This window comes from Cryptomeria japonica, chromosome 1 (genome assembly GCF_030272615.1).
Source record: "Cryptomeria japonica chromosome 1, Sugi_1.0, whole genome shotgun sequence".
NCBI classification, from domain to species: Eukaryota; Viridiplantae; Streptophyta; class Pinopsida; order Cupressales; family Cupressaceae; genus Cryptomeria; species Cryptomeria japonica.
Window position 1 is genome coordinate 590,958,079 of NC_081405.1, and position 19,065 is coordinate 590,977,143.

The following is a 19,065-nucleotide window of genomic DNA, read 5'->3' on the forward strand; positions in this document are numbered from 1 at the left end:
GCCCATGATTTCCATTTCCACTACAACTGGTGTTCTACCCACACCTACTGTCATCAACATGGGGTCAGCGGTCTCCTTTGAGTGATTCCTTTCTTCCACTTCCTCCTTGTGGCCTGGCATCTTTTCCTCCTTTCTGGTCCCCTCCACCTGGTTTATAGCTATCCGCAGTTGTGGTAGTGTCTGCAACAAATCCGCTACTCGGACCGGCACGGTGGTTTGTAGCAATTGCTTCATTATGGTTGCTTCAGAGGCGGCTCGTATGTTGTTGGTGGGTTTGTGGGATACTGTCTTCTGCCGTTCCTCACTTATTTCCCATTCTACTTCCTTTTGTGCCTCCTTTAGTCTTTCCTTTTCTGTACCTAGGTCAGGAAACGTTAGTTTCCTTGTATGGGATCAAGTAATGGCCAGCACTTCTGGTTCCGATCGTACTACCTCCAGCATGTTCACGCCTTTCTATCTTGGACATTCCGCATCTTCGTGATTGCTCGGCCCACACCATTTGCAGAGTAGCCCTCCTCCTTGTCTGACACCACTCTGGCAATCGCGTGCAAAATGGCCCCATTCATTACATCGTCGACATTGTATCATTGGTCTGCCTTTTGCATCATATTGGATGCGACCCCGTGGGGTATTATTATTGCTGTTGTTGTTACTCCCCCTCCGGCTACTCCTATAGCCACCTGGTGATGCGTCTGAGTTTGTGTTCTTGGAGGGTGTAGTTGGTGGTGTTGCTTGCTCTTGAGTATATAGTACCTGGGCACTCCTTGCCTTCAAGTTGTAGGGGCATTCCTTAATAGAATGTCCCAACACTTGGCAGATGTCACAGAATGCTTTCTTTGGACAATTGGTTTTTGTGTCCCTCTAGTTTGCACTTTGTGCACCAGAGGTCCCTACCCTCCCTACTTTCTTCCTTCTGCGTCCGCATTTCCCGCATCATCCGTCTCATATCCTTCGGGAGTGCTTGTATCGTGCGTGACTCCTCGCTTTCCTGATCACTACTATCTTCATCACTTGTGCGCTTCTTGCCCTTCGATGTCTTGTTCTCCCTTTCAATGTCCATGGCTCTATTGTACGCGTCCATGAAAGTAGATGGAGGTACTACCTTCATCTTTTCCCGCTGGGATGGTTGCAATCCCTCGATGAACCATCGCTTCTTCAACCCATCGGCTAGCGTATTGTCCATTTTTCCAATCAACTCTTTTAGTCTGCGGTAGTAGGACCTTACCGTCTCACTCTTGCCCTATTTGGTGTTGTATATTTCTGCGACAATCTTGTCATCGTCCCGAAGTAGCCGAAACTCCTCCTCAAACGCCTTAGCAAGTTTTTTCCAGGTATCCTTTGTAGTGGTGGGCAGGTCCGTGTACTAGTCAATGGCAATTCCACGGAGGGTGGTCGGAAATGCTTTCAACCAATTATCCTCATCATCCTCGCCATTGGCCTGCCATATGGTGACACAAGTTTTACAGTGGCGAGCGGGGTCCACTGATCCTAGTCCATTGAATCTAGGAAGTTTCTATTTTTCGAGGTTATGTGCCATCTTTCTCGTAATCTCCGGTTTACTCTGGGAATTGTTGAATGACTCGATCGGCGTAGTTGTTTGCTCCCAATTCTCACTACTTTCTATTGCATGTGGGCTGTCATGACTCCTATCACACTCTTGTGTATGTTGCCGAGAACCTTCCGCCAGGCTCCCTCTTTCTTCAACTATCCGGTAGAGTTTCAAGCGCCTCTCAAGTTGCTTCTGGATGCGCAGGGATCTTCTCACTATGTCTTCGTGGCTCCCTTCTTGTTCCTCCGAGGGTTGTCAGCTTCGATCTTTGTTGAGTGTATTTGGCATTAATTATTGAAACTACGGTGGTTTCGTCGCTGTGTGGTGTCCCTCTGTTCTTCTTCCCTTTGGTTCCTATCTCTATACTGTTGAAGCACTTGCTGCCTACGTTGCTCCCTCCATATGTTCTCTCGTTCCTCTTCACGTTCCACGAGTACACGTGCCAACAACCGTGGAAGACTACCCAGGAGATCATGTACGGCCTGGTTCACGTTGAGTTACGCTCGTACCGTACCAGCCGAGACTGCGCTTAGTTACGCTTCTCGTTGTACGTATCGGTCCACAGAAACGTCCCACGCGTGAATCAGGTCTTGTGTCAACTGATCCTCCCTGGTTACTTCGGTGTTATCCTCTACGTCACTGTCTGTTACCCGGATGCTTTGGTCGAATGGACGACCCATTATGCTTCCATCCCGCCAGCCTTCCCTCCAGAGACCTCTGGATTCAACTTAGGCAACAGCACCAAAATGTTAGTAGCCTAAGTGGATTAGGTTGTAGTATACAAAACATCAAGATACAATTTATAACACCAGAGCATAATAAAGCATTAGCATGGAACCAACAACACACAATACAGTATACCAAGATATATTCATGTAGCATAGATCTTTATCATATTCCTCTCCAATCCAATGAGTTCCAAATGTGCTACAAGTTTACATATAAAGAGTTTGCGGTTGGTTAGGCCATCAACCGTCAAACAACCAACTACCCCGTAGATATAACTTAATACTATTGTTTTCTTTTAAAGCATTACAAAAAGCCTTATTTACTAATTAACCGGCTTACACACTACCATTGATTCTTCTATTTTTTCACCAAGACCCTTTATGATATTGAATGTCTCATCTACTCGAAGCAAGTAGGCAGCAACATATTCATCCATCATCTTTAGAATCTCAAATTGTCGTCAATGGGTCTAAAGTTTTGCTTTATTTATTTTAACTTATCCCACATATCCTTAACAGATTTGCAATGCATTACTTTCACGTATTCAGATTTAGATAGTCCACATAAGATAGCATTTTTTTCTTTAACGGTGTTTTCATTTGCCCTCTTTCCTACTTGATGCATTGGGGTAGTCGCAGATGGTGTATAGCCTTTCTTAACTAATTGCCAAATACCATATCCTAGAGCACTCAAATAAGTTACCATCCTTAAGCTCCAAAAGGCATAATTTGTCCCCTCAAACAATGGATCCTTATTGGAAGAGAATCTTTCTTGTCCTCCATTGTGTGCTCTTTAGATCAACCTTCTAATTTGTTTGTTAGACTAATTTGAAGGAATCAGCTCTGATACCAATTGATGAGCACACAGTTATACTAAAAGAGGGGGGATGGGGGTGGGTGAATCAGTATAATGACAATCTTTTACTTTCCCAAAAATTTAATTAATCACTTCAAAACTAAATCCACATTAGCAGATATGCAAGATCCAATAATAAGGAAAACAATGTATGTGGAAACCCTTGCGGGAGAAAACCATGGCAAAAATATTCCTTATATAATCTTGTTTTTACAAAATTTGTAGGCACCAATCCCCAATACTTGAGCACCAACTCAATAAGACATACCAATATCTTTCAATATGAGGCACCAACCTCAATATAAACTTCTATTCAAAATTCTGCTATAAGTCTGTTCATAAATCTGCTATAATGTCTGCCTTTAAATTCACTCTAACAGTCCTCACAATTCCTTTGTATAATATTAAAATCTGGAAATATACTCCTTAAGATCTTCTTTTCATATGCTTGGAATTGCTGGTGTATTAATAATATAACTCTTGTTCAAAACACCATTCAACTCTCACAAAATGCTCATCTTATACCTTGCCAATAGAGGGAATTCACTTTGAAAACATGTCCTTTCACATTAACAGTTATAACCCATTCTGATCGCACCACTTCATAATAGCTGTTTGCCTTAACATGATTGCACCACTCCATAAATCTATTTTCCCAAGCATAAATCACACCCTAAACAATTTGCACCTTTTTGTTATAACATGCGAATAAGACCAAATAGGAGTAAGACAAAATTTCTGTCATGATCACACCTATTTCACTTATGTTAATAAGACATATCTGTCTTGTTGTTAGAGTGCTTGTTTGCAAGTATGAAGTTGGCCAAGACAAAATTAAGTTTGTCGTTTTGTGAATATTACAAGGGGCTGCTTATGAGGAGGATTGGCCCAAAAAATATGAATTTATTTATTTTAAAATCCTTTCTAACATGGGGACGATAAATATTCTTCAAAAATCTATCTTGAGTGCCAAAATAAAGAACTATTTATTTATGTAATCTTATTCAAATGGCACCTTCAACTTGTTGGTCAGACTGGATTTTTTTTCAATGATTAGTGGCCTTTGGATCACAATTTCTTTCATCAATCAATCTGATAATTTTCTTTGACATCAATGACAATATTTCAACAGGGATACTATGAAAACTCTAGATGACATATATGAGAATAGAATTCTCCAATTGAGAAACTGATCATATGATGTGTTGATCGAAAAAGCTGAGCTGGTCATTCAATCATCTGACCATGCTCAAAAATATAAGAGATCAACTTTTGGTGAGTGGAAAAATATAGAAAGAGGATCTTGTCTAGACATTGCACTAATATTTCGCCTCGACCCTTTCAAACATTTGTATCAAGCCTCAACTAATAAATAACAGCTACTTCCTTCGTAATTTCTGAGCTATGAAGACTTCTCTTGTATGAAGAAATAAGCTCCTTCATGAAGCTAGTTCTGAGCATAACTTTATATCAAAATATAAGGGAGAATGAAATTAATTTTTTAACCAATACAAATAAGGAAACTACAAGCATGCAGATTGAAGAAAGGCTAACTTCCTTGAGGAACAAAGTTAGTTGCTATTGTTTCATAAAACTTGATTGTTATAAGGTGGATTGCACCGTTTTCTCATTAGAAGTCTAAAATGCAGAGAAATGTGATGATGGTAGTTATATTGACAAAGATATAATTGAATGATCTTTCTCTTTACTAGTTCACTAATGTCCAAAAAAGTATGTTAAGATAAAGGGTATAATGACTCATGTTCTACAAATACAAAGCATATGATAGAGAAAAGGAAGTGACTTGTGAGAATAGGATAGTTTGTTCCTTCAAGATTGATTAACTCCATAAAGCAATCTAGAACTAAGAGAGGGAGGAGATAACAAAAGAATAAAAGATAAGGATGGTAAAATCATGTACAGTATTTCACTATAACAAAAGCAGTCAAGATGATCTAAATGAGTTGCAATTTTCATCTATTTATACATGTGAATCTATGAGACATGCTAACTTACAACCACCAAAGGTACATCTAAGAAACTTGGATAGCAAGTACAAGAAACTTTTATCCATTTGGGTCCAATAAGCAACAATCCCAACAAGCACAGGAACAACCTAGTGTCTTAAAGATGTAAATGAACCTAACTTGAAGCATCCAAATGAATACCCACATTTGGTGATGCAAGGGGCCCCAAAAGACAAATTTAAATCAAATGTGCAGATATGCTCTAACAGTGTTCCTTGTTGGACGAGAATGGAATTTGTGGCAATCTAACTTCTTAAGGAGATTAATGGTGAACAAATTTCCCAATGTAATAAACAAGCAACAACACATACGGAAATGCACCAATATGAAGTCCATGAACTCAAATATGCAGCAATGTTTCTCTTTTGATAAATGAAAAATAGTGTTGTTCCACTATTCTCAAGACATTATCGATAATATTTCAGATGACTTATTAATTGAAAATCAAGAGCAGAACACTGATAAATTTTGACCTCATAACTTACCGTACCACCTATGGTAGCATCTGGTGTATGGAAAAAACTCATCAAGTTTCCACAAATTCCTCCAAGGAAGTAAATCATGCAAAATGCAAGTGATCCATAGGCTCTATCAACCAGAGGTCCAAATGTGAGAAGTGCCCAGGAACTGAAGGCAACGTGCAATAATCCAGAATGCTGTAACACAAGACGGAACAAAATTTATGGTTAATTAGTCCAATTCCAAACACAACGTAACAAAATATAACTATAAAATATAGTGTATAAAACCTGACACATTTGAATTCCCAAACAACTAAAGGTCACTTTCATTTAGCATAAAACCATATGAAATCCTACAGGCCCTATATTTTGATTTTCATTAAATTTCTTTTCATTTAAAGTTCTCATTTTAAAATACTGAGCCCTTGGAGCGATGCCTCCTATGACAGAAAAATCACATGAAATGTTAGACTTAGAATGAGCAATTTCACTTAAGTCAGATATCTAACATCTCTAGAACAGCCTTTACTCATATTCCAACTAACAAGCACTTTCAGAAGAGTTTAATTTAATCAATGACCAAATATATCTTGAGGTGCAAGTGCAACCCATGTATTGTTTACTTGAAACTAAAGATAGTAAATCTGTTATAGTACAATTATTTATAATAAAAAAATCACATTTATTTGTTAAGATACATATGAAGCTCAGCTAAACTCTTTTATCCAAAAACAAAGCTACAAGATTAGTTTTTTATTATAGAGATATATTCAACAATGTAATGGCTCACTAAACTGATTCTGGGGAAGCACATTTTTTTGGTTTCTTAGATTTATTCCTAACAGGAACTATGCTAGGAAATGTGTATGTTAAAAAATGGCTTCTTGACTGTTTCAGTTGACTTTTGAATAATACAATGAAGAATATAAACCACGCTGTATGTCCCCTTCGCAGGTGAGGGCAATCTTGGCAGAAAACCTTAGCCTATTTTAGTTCTTGTAGCTTAATTGGGGATGCAGTAAGGGAATAGTTAATTGATTAAATTAAGTTATCTAAATCACTTATTTTATGGGCAACTTATATTAAATTAATTATTTTATTAAAGTTGGACAATTTATTAAAAAGTGACTTTTGGGGGGTCCAAATGTTAAAATAGATTAAAAAGAAATATTAGAAGTCATTTGAGAGCGAAATGAAAAATAATATTTCAAATATTGAAAGGAGGTGAAAAAAGGAGAGTTTGACAAGAGAACTCCATTCTTGAGAATTTATTTTCAAAACCCCAGCTTTGGAGATGGAGCAACTATTAATCTTTCTACCCTAGGACAAAACCCTACAGAAAAGATTAGTTTCAAGGACAAAAACATTCCTAGCCAATTTGTGAGTGGGTTCATACAAGATTCACGGGTGTGTTGAATGTTTGGAATTTATGGAGATTTATGTTAAAGGCTAAAGATCATTTCCAAGTTTGCTTTTAGTATCCGGTAGAGTTGCAAATTGAAGGATTTTGAAAATATTTGCATAGCAAATAATAATTGAAATTTGAGTGCTTGCTTGGTATGGAGTTATTTGCCAAATAATCAAAAATAATAATTTCAAATTCTAATCAAATCCCAATTCTGAAGTAATTTGAATATTTATTGAAAATATTTATAAACAAAATGAATGAGATGTGATTCATATATTCTTGGCCCTACTAAGACCAGCCATACCATTTTATTTACATAAAGAGTAGACCCAATATTTGTCATACCATTTATGCCCATGAGCTACAGTACAAGTGTGAGAAGGGGGCATGGGAAGGATAAAGGAAAGTGCCTGTTTTTTATGAATATTTGGAGACTAGCCCAGCTGTACCTTCTTTGGGATAAAATATTGACTTCAATGATGGGTTGCTGGTGCTACTATGATTTCAGAGACCCAGAAATAAATGCAGCCATATAAGGAGGTCGTACAGTCTTTAAAGTTGAAGATTTCATTGTGCCTTGGTCTCAACAATTGATATCATCATTTCAAGGGTTTTACCAGAATGCTATTTCAGATTTTAAGGTTATGTTTTACAATTATATTTGTTTGCCCTCTCGGGTGAATAACTTAAAGCACACAGATAAAACACGTAATGCAGAATAATAATGCCATAGATATCAGATGCAATATTAGAGATGTTATTCCATTCATAATCATTGTTGTCCCCTCAAAAGTTACATTCGGAAGTATATAAAGATACCAAGGGGGTGCGAGCGCCAACCGTCGCACCGCAACTACCACCCCTCGGTTGCCAACTAACCAACACAATTACAACTTAATTAACTAGTTCTATTTTTGTGTACAATATTGCCGCCAACATCATCCCCCCAAAAAGAAAAGAAATCGTCTCCGGACGACTTAGTACAAAATAGAGATGACATCAAATAGACCTGCTGACGTTAGTCGAGCCCGAAACTTATACATCTACTGCGTCCTCGCCTGAAAACCCATTTATGCTACCATCCGATGCTCAAGTGCGGATTTCACCATTAGTGCTTCCTTTGACATCACAATCCTCTTGTGCCTAAACCAAACTTGTCTGCAAAACATGCTTTTCAGTCTCAACCTCCACCAACTGCTACTCAAATGATACTGTCTCCCTAGCCAATTTGTCCTCGATAGCCACCGGCGTTGCCCTCTCAACATCCAACTCCTGGGTACACTGAGCTAAGTCTCACGCTAGTATTGCCTCCAACCTGGTGGTCAGCTCCTCCCAAGCCCTCTCTCCATCCACCAAGGCAACCTCACATCCAGCCGAGACCTACTCCAAGTTCCTCAAAGCGTACCATTCCTTCCTGGAGGTGGCCACAACCCGTTGGCACAAAGGCCAGGAGACACCTCAAATCCTCCATCACACTCCCCAAAGGCTAATAACTGAACTGAATAACTCCCTGGTGTCATACAACTGCGCGGACCTACAATGCCTTCCCTCAAACTCTGTTTGTTCCCAACCTCCAAATCCGTCTCCCTCTACGGCTTATGGCTTCCCCGCCAATGCTTAGTTGCAGGCATCTTTCTCATAGTATGAACAACCACAACACTTACCGTGACAACTCTAATGCCCTTCGCCCAACTCCAACAAGTGTATTGTAGAAAAAAAATAAACTGGGGTCGGGGACAGCGCCCCAGTGGGATCAAGGGGCAGCGCCCCTCGCGGGGTCTGGGGGCAGCGCCCCAGGTGCGCTCCCTATCGCAGTACAGGGCAGGGTCGAGGGGCAGCGCCCCCGCTACCAACACCAATTTACAACCCTCAAAACCACACAACCTCCCCATATGGTCAACAATAGCACTGGCACCTCCAATCGTATGGCCACCTTCCCGTGCAGTCACCCCTCCACCGTACGGCTATGTTTGTTTGTGCGGTGCTGCGTTTATGTTTGCATTTTATGTCTCTGCGCTTCGCGCCTTTATTCCTTGCAGCAGTGGTGGTTTCCACCACACGGTGGTCCACCGTATGGTGGTTCCACCGCACGATGTTGCCACCGCACGGTGGTCCCACCACACGGTGGCTCCACCGTCGATGGTCCCATCGCCGGTGTTGCCACCGCACGGTGGTCCCACCATCAGTGTTGCCACCGCACGATGGTTCCACCACCGGTGTTGCCACCGTACAGTGATTCCACCATGGCTTTCTTCTCTTCTTTTTTTTTTTCAGCCATACAGTCAACTGTCGTACGGACCCGTACAACTGTAATTTTTTTATTTTATTTTTCCCCAGTCGTACGATCAACTATCGTACAGATCCGTACGACCATATGTTTTTTTTTGTTTTTTTTTTTTTGATAAATTTCCTAATTTAGTTGTCTAGAGAGTCTTCGGCTCGAGTCCCCTGTCTCCGGGATCGCCCTTCATCCTTCTCGGTTTTCCTTGTCCAAGAATCTCCCGCGTTGGTCCCGTGCCTCTCAAGTTGCCTGCCCATCCTCTCGAGTCCCCTTCCATCCTATCGGGTTCCCCTCCAGACTCTCGGGTCTGACCTCTCAGGTTCCCTGCACGCTTCTTGTGGTAGGGTTTCAATTTGGACCCATTGGTGGCAAGTCTATTTTCACTGGCCATCCGAAGACCTGGAACCACAAATTCTACGACAACCATGGTCTCCTTCCCATACATAAGAAGAAGAAGAAGAATAAAGATTTTGAAAGTTGCGGCCTTCCACACAGGGTTCCAATCGTTGCTGACACAATTGATCTTCGGATTATCTACGTCACTGAGGTTTGGAGCGTCTCCCTTCCAATATTCTATGTATTCTAGCAGGTACACCTCCTTTGTTACTTGCTCCGGTTCCTCTACTTCGAGCCTGTAGCTCTGGAACATTTCATAATCCTCCATCTACCAGTGGAAGAGCCCGTTCAATGACCCTATCTCATCCTTGGAACACTCCCCTAGTTTGAGAATCCCTTCGTTGTTGGGCTCCCTGCAGCCTCACCCTTCGTTCCTCAGGTTTCCTTCTCCTTCACCCTCCGATTCCGAAGATGATGCTAGTTCCTCACTAACTAACTGTGTCTCGAGGTCTATGATAAACTTCCTTCCTCCATTCTCCGTAGACAGAGTGTTCTTCTTCCAGTTGTGGGTGGCCTTGGCTGCCACCAGCCACCCTCTCCCTAAGATCGCATCATACCCTTTTTTCTTTAGTGGGATTACCATGAAGTCCAGTATGAAGGGTTGTGTCCCGATGGTAACTTGTTGGCCCATCAGTGTCCCGATGGGTTTGATTCCATGTTGATCTGCTTCAAGCAGATTGAATGTAGACGGCCACAACGTCGGCTTCCCCAGCTTTCGCCAGGTTTCTTCTGGAAGAACATTCACTCCTAATCCACCATCGACGATGGTATCGGTTACAATGGTGCCAAGGATACCCATCTCCACAATGGCCGATTTCCTTCCAGTGTTAACTTCCAGCAGCATGGGGTCTATTGCAGACCCCCCAGCAATATCTGTGCGGTGGTTGGTATTGGTGCGTGGTTAAGAGAGATTATTCAGCAATGCCATTCGTAATTGAGGCATCATTTGGAGGAGGTCATGTACCTTCACAGGAACCTCCAGTTTTAATTTTAAAATTTGATTTAGTATAGCATCCTCCGCCTCCGGTCAACTGGAAGTACTCGTCGTACCCTTCGCCTTCACCCTTTCTCGTATCTCTTTCTCAATTCTTCCCGTGCTTCTCGTGCCCTTCGCCTCTCCATCTCCGGATCTGGGCACATTGTGTGTCTGACTTGGGCGCGGGTTATGGCCAGCACTTCCTCTTCTTTGGTTTCCTCACCATTGAGCAAGTTGACGCCGAACTTTGGGCAGGTGGCGTCTTCGTGGTCTCCCGGTCCACACCATTTGCACAAATATTGTGTGGCCTCTTCCTTCAAGCAGTCTCGGACGAAGTGCCCCCACTAGCTGCACGCTCTGCATTGTACCATCGGTCGACCTTTGGAGTCGTATTGGATCCGGCTCCTTGTGTGTTTATTGTTGTTACGTCCTCCCCACCAGTTATCTCAGTAGCCTCCCGAGGTTGCATTGTTGTTCGCTTGTTGGCCCGTACCCACTGGTGTGGACGTTGTGGCCTACTCCGTGAACAGCACCTGGTTCATTTGCATATTCCAGGTTTTCATGTTGTATGGGCACTCCTTGGTGGAGTGTCCCATCACTTGGCAAATCTCGCAGAATGCCTTCTTCGGGCAAGTACCCTTTGTGTGCCCCACCTCTTTGGACTCGATGCACCATATGTCCCCTTCGGTCCGACCGGTGCTTCTCATTGTTTTGAATTCCCTCCTCATTCACTCCATGTCTTTCTGGAGCGCTTGCACCCATTTGCCAGACTCGCTGTCGTTGTTGCTTTCCTGTGACGAGTCATCCTCCTTGGACGAGCTATCCTTCTTCTTTTTCTTCGATGTCTTGGTCTCGCTCTCGAGATCCATCGCTCTATTGTATGCGTCTTCGTACGATGTAGGTGGAACGATTTTCATCTTCTTTCGGAGGGAATGCTTTAGTCCCTTCACGAACCATCGCTTTTTCAACCCATCTGCTGGTTGACTCTCCATTTTTCCCAATAGTTCCTTCAGCCGTCGACTATAGGCTCGGAAAGTCTCGTTCTTGTTCTGCTTCGTTCCATAGATCTTAGCGACTATTTCATTGTCATCTCTCAGGAGGCAGAACTCTATCCCAAACTCCTTCTTCAGGTCGGGCCATGTGCCGACTTTGACCTTGTCCATATCTGAGTACCGGTCTATGGCCACTCCTCTCAAGGTTGCTGGGAATTGTGTTACCCATTCGTCTTGGTCGGTAACACCGTTCACTAACCATATGGTTTCGCACGTTCGACAATGGCGGACGGATCTTCCTTCCCATCGCCATTGAACTTCGACAGTTCTTGTTTACTCCCCATCAATGGGGATCATCTTCTTGGAGGTGGCTGTGGCTGTGTCTAGGCCCCTGCGCCGCTCCCTCCAGTCCCTCTGGTGCCGGTGGTGTGTCCTACATGGGTGACTAGAGGTACAATGTTTTGCCTGCCGAGTGTGGCACCTACAATACGGTTATCCTCCCCTTCATTGTCACTCGCGCCCACTCCTGGCTCCCTTTGGTGATCCTCACTTTGTGGTGTAAGGGATAAGTTTATGAACCGATCCCGAGTCTCTTCGACTAGATCTCTCCTTAACCTTGTTTCCTCCAGAAACTCTTCGTGGCTCTGCACCCTACAGTGTTCTGGCGACGCATAGAAATTTCCGTCGGCTTCTGCACCCTCCGTGACACCTCCTTGGTTCCCCTCGGGCCACCCTTCGACAAGTTGCCTTAGCCTCTGTCTACGTTCAACTTGCTGCTCCAGAATCAAGGCCCTTTGCGCGGCCTCCCACTCGTCCGTTTCTGCTTTTTTATTTCTCTCTTTATTTAATATATTGGGCATAAATCACTTCCGTACATAGCAAGCACACGCCATGTACAAAAAAAACCTTTTATTATTTTTCCTTTCGGCCACAATTTATCTCAACATTGTGCCGGGATTATTACAGGGCTCAATTTCCCCTTCGCCTCTTGCCATCACGCTCTGCGTCCCATGATGATTGTTCCGTTTGAGCGTCGTCGACCTCTGGGTTAATCTCACCGACAGGTAGGCCCATCGTGTCCATGCGCCATCTACGTCTTCTGTTCCCGAGTACATCTAGGCAACGGTGCCAAATGTTTGCCCTCTCAGGTGAATAACTTAAAGCACACAGATAAAACACGCAATAAAAAATAATAATGCCATAGATATCAGATGCAATATAAGAGATGTTATTCCATTCATAATCGTTGTTGTCCCCTCACAAGTTACATTCGGAAGTATATAAAGATACCGAGGGGGTGCGAGCGCCAACCGTCGCACCGCAACTGCCACCCCTCGGTTGCCAACTAACCAACACAATTACAACTTAATTAACTAGTTCTATTTCTTTGTACAATATTGCCGCCAACAATATTCAGCTCTATACATTTGTAATATCAAATACTTTCAGCTGATAATTTATTAATTTAATGATTTATATCTAAGTTGCCGGTTCGGGTTTGAAGAACTAGTAAGCCGGTACGGCAAAATTTTGAAAAGGGGTTTGGGTTCATTAGTACAAAAACCATGAACTGCAAACCTAGAATAATGACCAAGAACAACTCCGAATCTCTTCAATTTTTCACGCACAATCTGTAGCTCTAAATGAGCCACACTGAATCGACCAGGGGAGATCTCTCACCACCGTAGTTGATCTTCTTCAAAAGGTTTATGTCCTCTAGAAGGATAAAATAAAGAATCCTCAAACCCCAAGGGTTTTCAGAGAAAAAATATCAAAATCTTCAACATAGTTCAAATGAGCTTCAAAACAATTTTTTATAACTTTAAGCTCAACGCCCTAATTAGGGTTGTCCAACCTTTTAATTTATTTTTAAATTCACCTTATGTCTCCCTGAGTTGGCACCCACCTCCAGAAAGTACTTTATTTGATTATTTAAAACCTTAGGCGGCAAAATAAAGTCACTTTATTAAATTAAATAACGCTAGTGAAATATTAAAATTTAACTTTAGTAATTTAACATTATTTAAAATAATATCTCAAAACACCTTATGTCACCAAGATATCATCAAATTAAGCAATCAACAACTATCCCAAAATAGTAACTCTACCAACTACCAAGTCATTAAAGGGTGATCTCTATCAAACAAGAAGTAACCAATAGCCTTATCTCACCATTTGAATGTCTCAACCACTTGTATTGACTCAAAGCAGACACTGCAAGATAAAAAGTTGCCTGCAACATGTAGAAGGCGATTTCTCTACAATGATCAAACAACCTTCTAACTAGATCAAGGTGTTGAGAACAACTTTCTTAGTTTCAAAATCCAAACTGAGCTACCCGTCTCATAAAATATTTTGGCCAGCCACTTTATTTCCTTTGATGACATGTTTCAACAACAAAACTCATAGGATGGCAGGTTTGCAGGCTCTGATACCACTGTAAGATGTTAACCCTTTTGTACTACGAATTTTTTCAACTTCTATTTACTTTTCAAAGGTTTATTGCTCAAGCATTACATCAAACAATTTGGCTAGCGGGCTGATCTTTCATCTTTTTGCACCCTTCAACTGTAATGTCCCCTCCTTAGTCCTCTCAGGTTTTTTGGTGGAGGTTGACCTACTATTGGGGTCCCGTACGTCAGCAAGGTGGTTTGGGACCCAACCCAGGGTTGTGGAATCTAGTTTGGGAGCTTCACAGGTCTTCCAGTTGGTTGTGGGGAGTTATTTCTATGGTTAAAATTGAAATATTAAAGATGGCCTTATGTGAATAGTAAAAGGTGAAAAGTAACAGAGAAACATAAGGATGAATAGTGAAAAGTGACCCCCCCTACCTAGTAACTCAAGTTGTTTTTAAAAGGGGGCCATTTTGTCAATGAAAAATAGACCCTCAAACTCAGTTTTAAGTTTTTAAGGCAAAAAAGAACCCCTCTCACGGATCGAACTTCTTGGAGAGTTATAAAAAGTGAATTTCATAACATTTGGGCTCATTCTTACCTCTCCATTTTTCAGATCAGCAGTTTGCATGAGAACTTAAGCAGCTTGGGCTTCCAGGAAAGCCAACTCTTGGAAGAATTGAGGGATTTGGATGAAAACCCATTTCCCCGGGTGTCAGTTTCCATCATAATACAGTTTTAGTGTGCATATGGCAGCCTCTTTGGGGAATCTTTGAGCAGATTTATCAGTTAGACGGCAAGGTTTCTTCAATCAGTTGTACAACTGACCTTTTAGAGGTCATTTCCATCTTTTTCCAGCTCTATTTCAGCTTGCCGCTCTATTTTGGGTAGAAGGGTTTCAAACCCTAGCATGTACTTAGGGTTTTGACATTAATTGGAGCTGATTTCCATTTTTTTTTGGGCTGGAAACTTGCATCAGACTTATGAGTTCATGTTAATGGTATGTATGCTGAACTTTTAAGCAAATGACAGTTACTTATTTACCTTCCTTGTATGTTATGCAATGTATTAGTTTAAATCAGCAATCTCTTTATGTTATATTCAAGAATCTTGCATAAAAACTTCAAACCCACTCAAACAAAAACAAAAACCAGTCAAACCCCATCCAAATATATGCTGGCCAAAGATTTATCAGCAAATAAACACTGCACATAACATCCTAATTTGGGTCAGATTGGGTAAAATTTGGAGTGGGAATCTTTCATCAACAATTATGAACATATTAACAAATATTTTTGCAGACATCTGATATGGTTTATTTGAAGTTGTCTGTTTGATTATTTCAGTTCTTGTCTGCCTTTCATCATCTCAAATAATGAATGCACAAAACAAGTCTGGAAGCAAAGATATTTATTATTAATGTATCAAATGCTGAATACATTCAACTGAAAATCTATGATAAAAAATTGAAAATACAGCTTACAGATTTAATAGCAGATCCATTCATTGCCAAAGTCAGGAACTTAATATGTCTGAAACACCTTACAGGGAATACAAATGTGCTGGGAATAATTTTTTGAGCATGAACAACTGCACTACCAATCCCTTTTGGACCCTCAACATCCCTAACAATCTCCAGCACTGGCCACTCCAAGGAGCTGTGAAATTACCAAGTATTGAGCCAAACTAAGAAGATATTAATGACCAAATAATCCCACACAGCTCTGAGAAGCAGCCATTCAGCAGTTGAATCAAATATATATATATGTATGCTCATTAAGGAAAAGCTGGTTGCTGCTAAGGGAGAAATATGACCAAACTGGAGGATTTTTGCTTAAACAGAGATCCCACAAACAACACAAGACCTTCCAATATATTTCTTTACTCCTGCATGCTGAATCCAAAAGGGAGGGCTTCATACTGCAATTCAACCCTTGTTTGCCCCAACTTTTACCAGAGGGGTCACGCCAACAGGGAACGAGATTTCCACGCCAAACTCAACTATTCAACGCAAAAGCCAAAGTGCCTTCACATCAATGACATCCCATAACACTCAGGCGGCAACAAATAACTCCATGGATTAACAAATAATCCTCAACCTTCACTAAACTCACAATTTAGACTCATATTCAATTCCCAACACTTGAGATTTATTTTATTAGAATAGCAATTTGATTTCCTTGTTAATACCACGCAAAACTTGAGCATAACAATTTACACCAATCGACCATAATAACTGATTAATCAATTCCAACAAATGAAGATATCCAAAATGCTTGAGGGGAAGAATTGCCACAAAAGCTTGAATGAATTTGTCCCTTTTGATTGACTTCTACTTTTGTCTTATTTGAATTAACAAAAGGTAATAATCAAGGAAATCGAACCACAAGAAACTCTTCAGGCCACGTGGAAATGAAGAACATAGCGCCTATAATTTTGTCATTTGTAATTTGTCTTCTTCTAGCTCATACACACAACTAAAAATCCTTATATTTCCCATGCTAACCACCCTTTTTGTCCTTTACCTCACACCAACATATGAAACAAGTTCCAATCAACCAAAGAGACAAAATCTTCACCGTCTAAGAACATTGCGGTAGCTGATCACCAAAAAATGCTTCAAAAAAAGCAACACCTAGGTGTAAGCTCGAAAATCTTACGCCAATCTCATATCTTAGATGCCAAATAACATAAGAACATGGCAACAATGTATTACTCAAAATATTCACATACAACATGCACACAAGCATCTCAATGACTTCCACAAACCTAAACTGCAAACCTGAAATACTAACCAAGAACGACTCTGAATCTCTTCAAATCTTCACGCACGCACAATTTGTAGCCATGAATGAGCCACACCGAACCAACCAGGGGAGGATCTCTCATCTTCTTCAAAAGGGTTTCCGTCTTCTAGAAGGATGAAACAAACAAGCCTCAAACCCCAAGGGTTTCCAGAGAGAAATTATCAAAATCTTCAACATAGATCAAGTGAGCTTCAAAACACCTTCTTATAACTTCAAGCTCAACATCCTAATTAGGGTTGTGCAACCTTTTAATTTATTTTTAAATTCACCTTATCTCTCCCTAAGTTGGCGCCCACCTCTAGAAAGTACTTTATTTGATTGTTTAAAACCTTGGGTGCCAAAATAAAGTCACTTTATTAAATTAAATAACATCAATTAAATGTAATATTTAACTTTTAGTAATTAATATTATTTAAAATAATATCCCAAAACACCTTATGTTGCCAAGCTATCATCAAATTAAGAAATCACCAACTATCCAAAAATAGTGAGTCTGCCAACCATCAAATTGATGTCCAAAATTGATGCTTACTATATATAGCATAGTTCCACAGAGTTTACTGATGGGGGGACACGGTGACACAAGGACAAGTTTGGGGACGGGGGGACCGAGGGCCTAAATTTGGGGATGGCGAAGACACGATGAGGGGATGACAGCTGGGAAGCAATGGAGGGGTGGCATTTATATACAAATTGAGGTAAACTGAAATCTTCAAGGCAAAATCTGCAATATAACATCTATGCAAGCGCCCCATGAAAGGAAACTGGTTTTCACAAAGTTAAAGGTTGTAATTAGTAAGTAATGGCCTATGCCATATAGCAAGCAACCTAGTGACATCTTTAGTGGAGGTGGAAGAGGTAGTGGTGCTATTGGGGAATGTTTCCCCCAAGTCCCCAAGTCTCAGAAACGTCCCTGTACATGGGACATTGGGTTTTTTTGGGGGGACACATCGCCACGAACAATGATAAATAGTAAGTACGGACAAATTTTTGAAATCCCTCTAGGAAATGTCAAACATCTCCAATAAACCACCTGAGCACACTAGTAACATTGAAATACCACTCTGAACTAGCTGACACAAACCCTAAAACTTAGATTCAAGTGCACTACAAGAGACCTAGAAAATTGTGATATTACACACTTTATTTGGAAGGCGATGCTAATGAGTGGTGATACCATGATATGGTCATACGAGGCCATACTCTCATAGACACTTATGCAGATCTGAACCAAGGACTAATTGACAAGTTTGATTAGAAGGATTTGAAACTACATTTCAAGAAGCTAGCACAATTGAAGCAGCATGGCTCAATTGATAGTTGTGTCTAAATTTCAAAGGTTTTATGTGATGATTCCTAATGTATCAGAGAGAAGACTTGTCCCTTTTGTTGAGGGTTTGACTGAACCACTTAGAGGTTGAGTGAAGGCATTTTTTACAAGATGCAATAAAAAGGGCAAGAAACATGGAGTTTTCCACACCGAAAAATAAATTACAGCCTAAATCATTCCCACCTAGGAATGACAAGAAACCCTTTCAAAGGAACGGCTTCAAAAAGTAAACATGGATGAGGAGACAAAGAATGAGCTGTGGAGGAAGTAATTACGTTTTTCATGCAAAGATCCATGGGAACCAAGTCACGTGCCCAGAAAGAGGCAAATTGTAACATTGAAGTTATCTCTAACAATGAAGAGGAAAATGAGGATATTGGTTCAAAGACTGAACACGAAGAAGAAGCCAATCGAAATCACATTGTTGGAGGGGTTTAAGGAGGAATTTTTGCTACTCTATCTAGTACACCTAGATATAATCCATTCAAAGTTAAAGAAGTATTGCAAGGTTGGAGAGTGATGATTTTGATTGATAGTGGAGCACCCCACAACTTCATTGATGAGGGCCTAGTAGCAAAAAAAGAACTTGAGGTGGAGGATTTGAAAGGGTTTAATGTGATGGTTGCAGATGGATTCACTATGACATGCACCAAGAAGATATCGTAGTTGAGCATCATACTAGGCAACCATGGGGCGACAAATGCTTTCTATGTACTATGAATTGGAGAGACAAATGTGGTTTCGGGAAAACAATGGCTACATTCTCATGGGAAGTACTCCCAAAAATTTCAAACTTTGGAGTTGAAGTTCAAAGCATATGGGAAAAAGATAGCACTTCAACGCATGTCTAATAGAGTACAC

General features: G+C 40.9%; 1 protein-coding gene across 1 annotated transcript in view; it reads right to left on the bottom strand.

The window, feature by feature from the left end:
- Positions 1 to 19,065, bottom strand: part of LOC131027972 (RHOMBOID-like protein 9, chloroplastic) — a 180,420-nt gene that overhangs the window by 34,534 nt on the left and 126,821 nt on the right. The window contains exon 5 of the mRNA XM_057958069.2: positions 5,646 to 5,816. Within this exon, the coding sequence (XP_057814052.1) occupies positions 5,646 to 5,816 (171 nt within the window). The remainder of the gene's footprint in view (positions 1 to 5,645; positions 5,817 to 19,065) is intronic.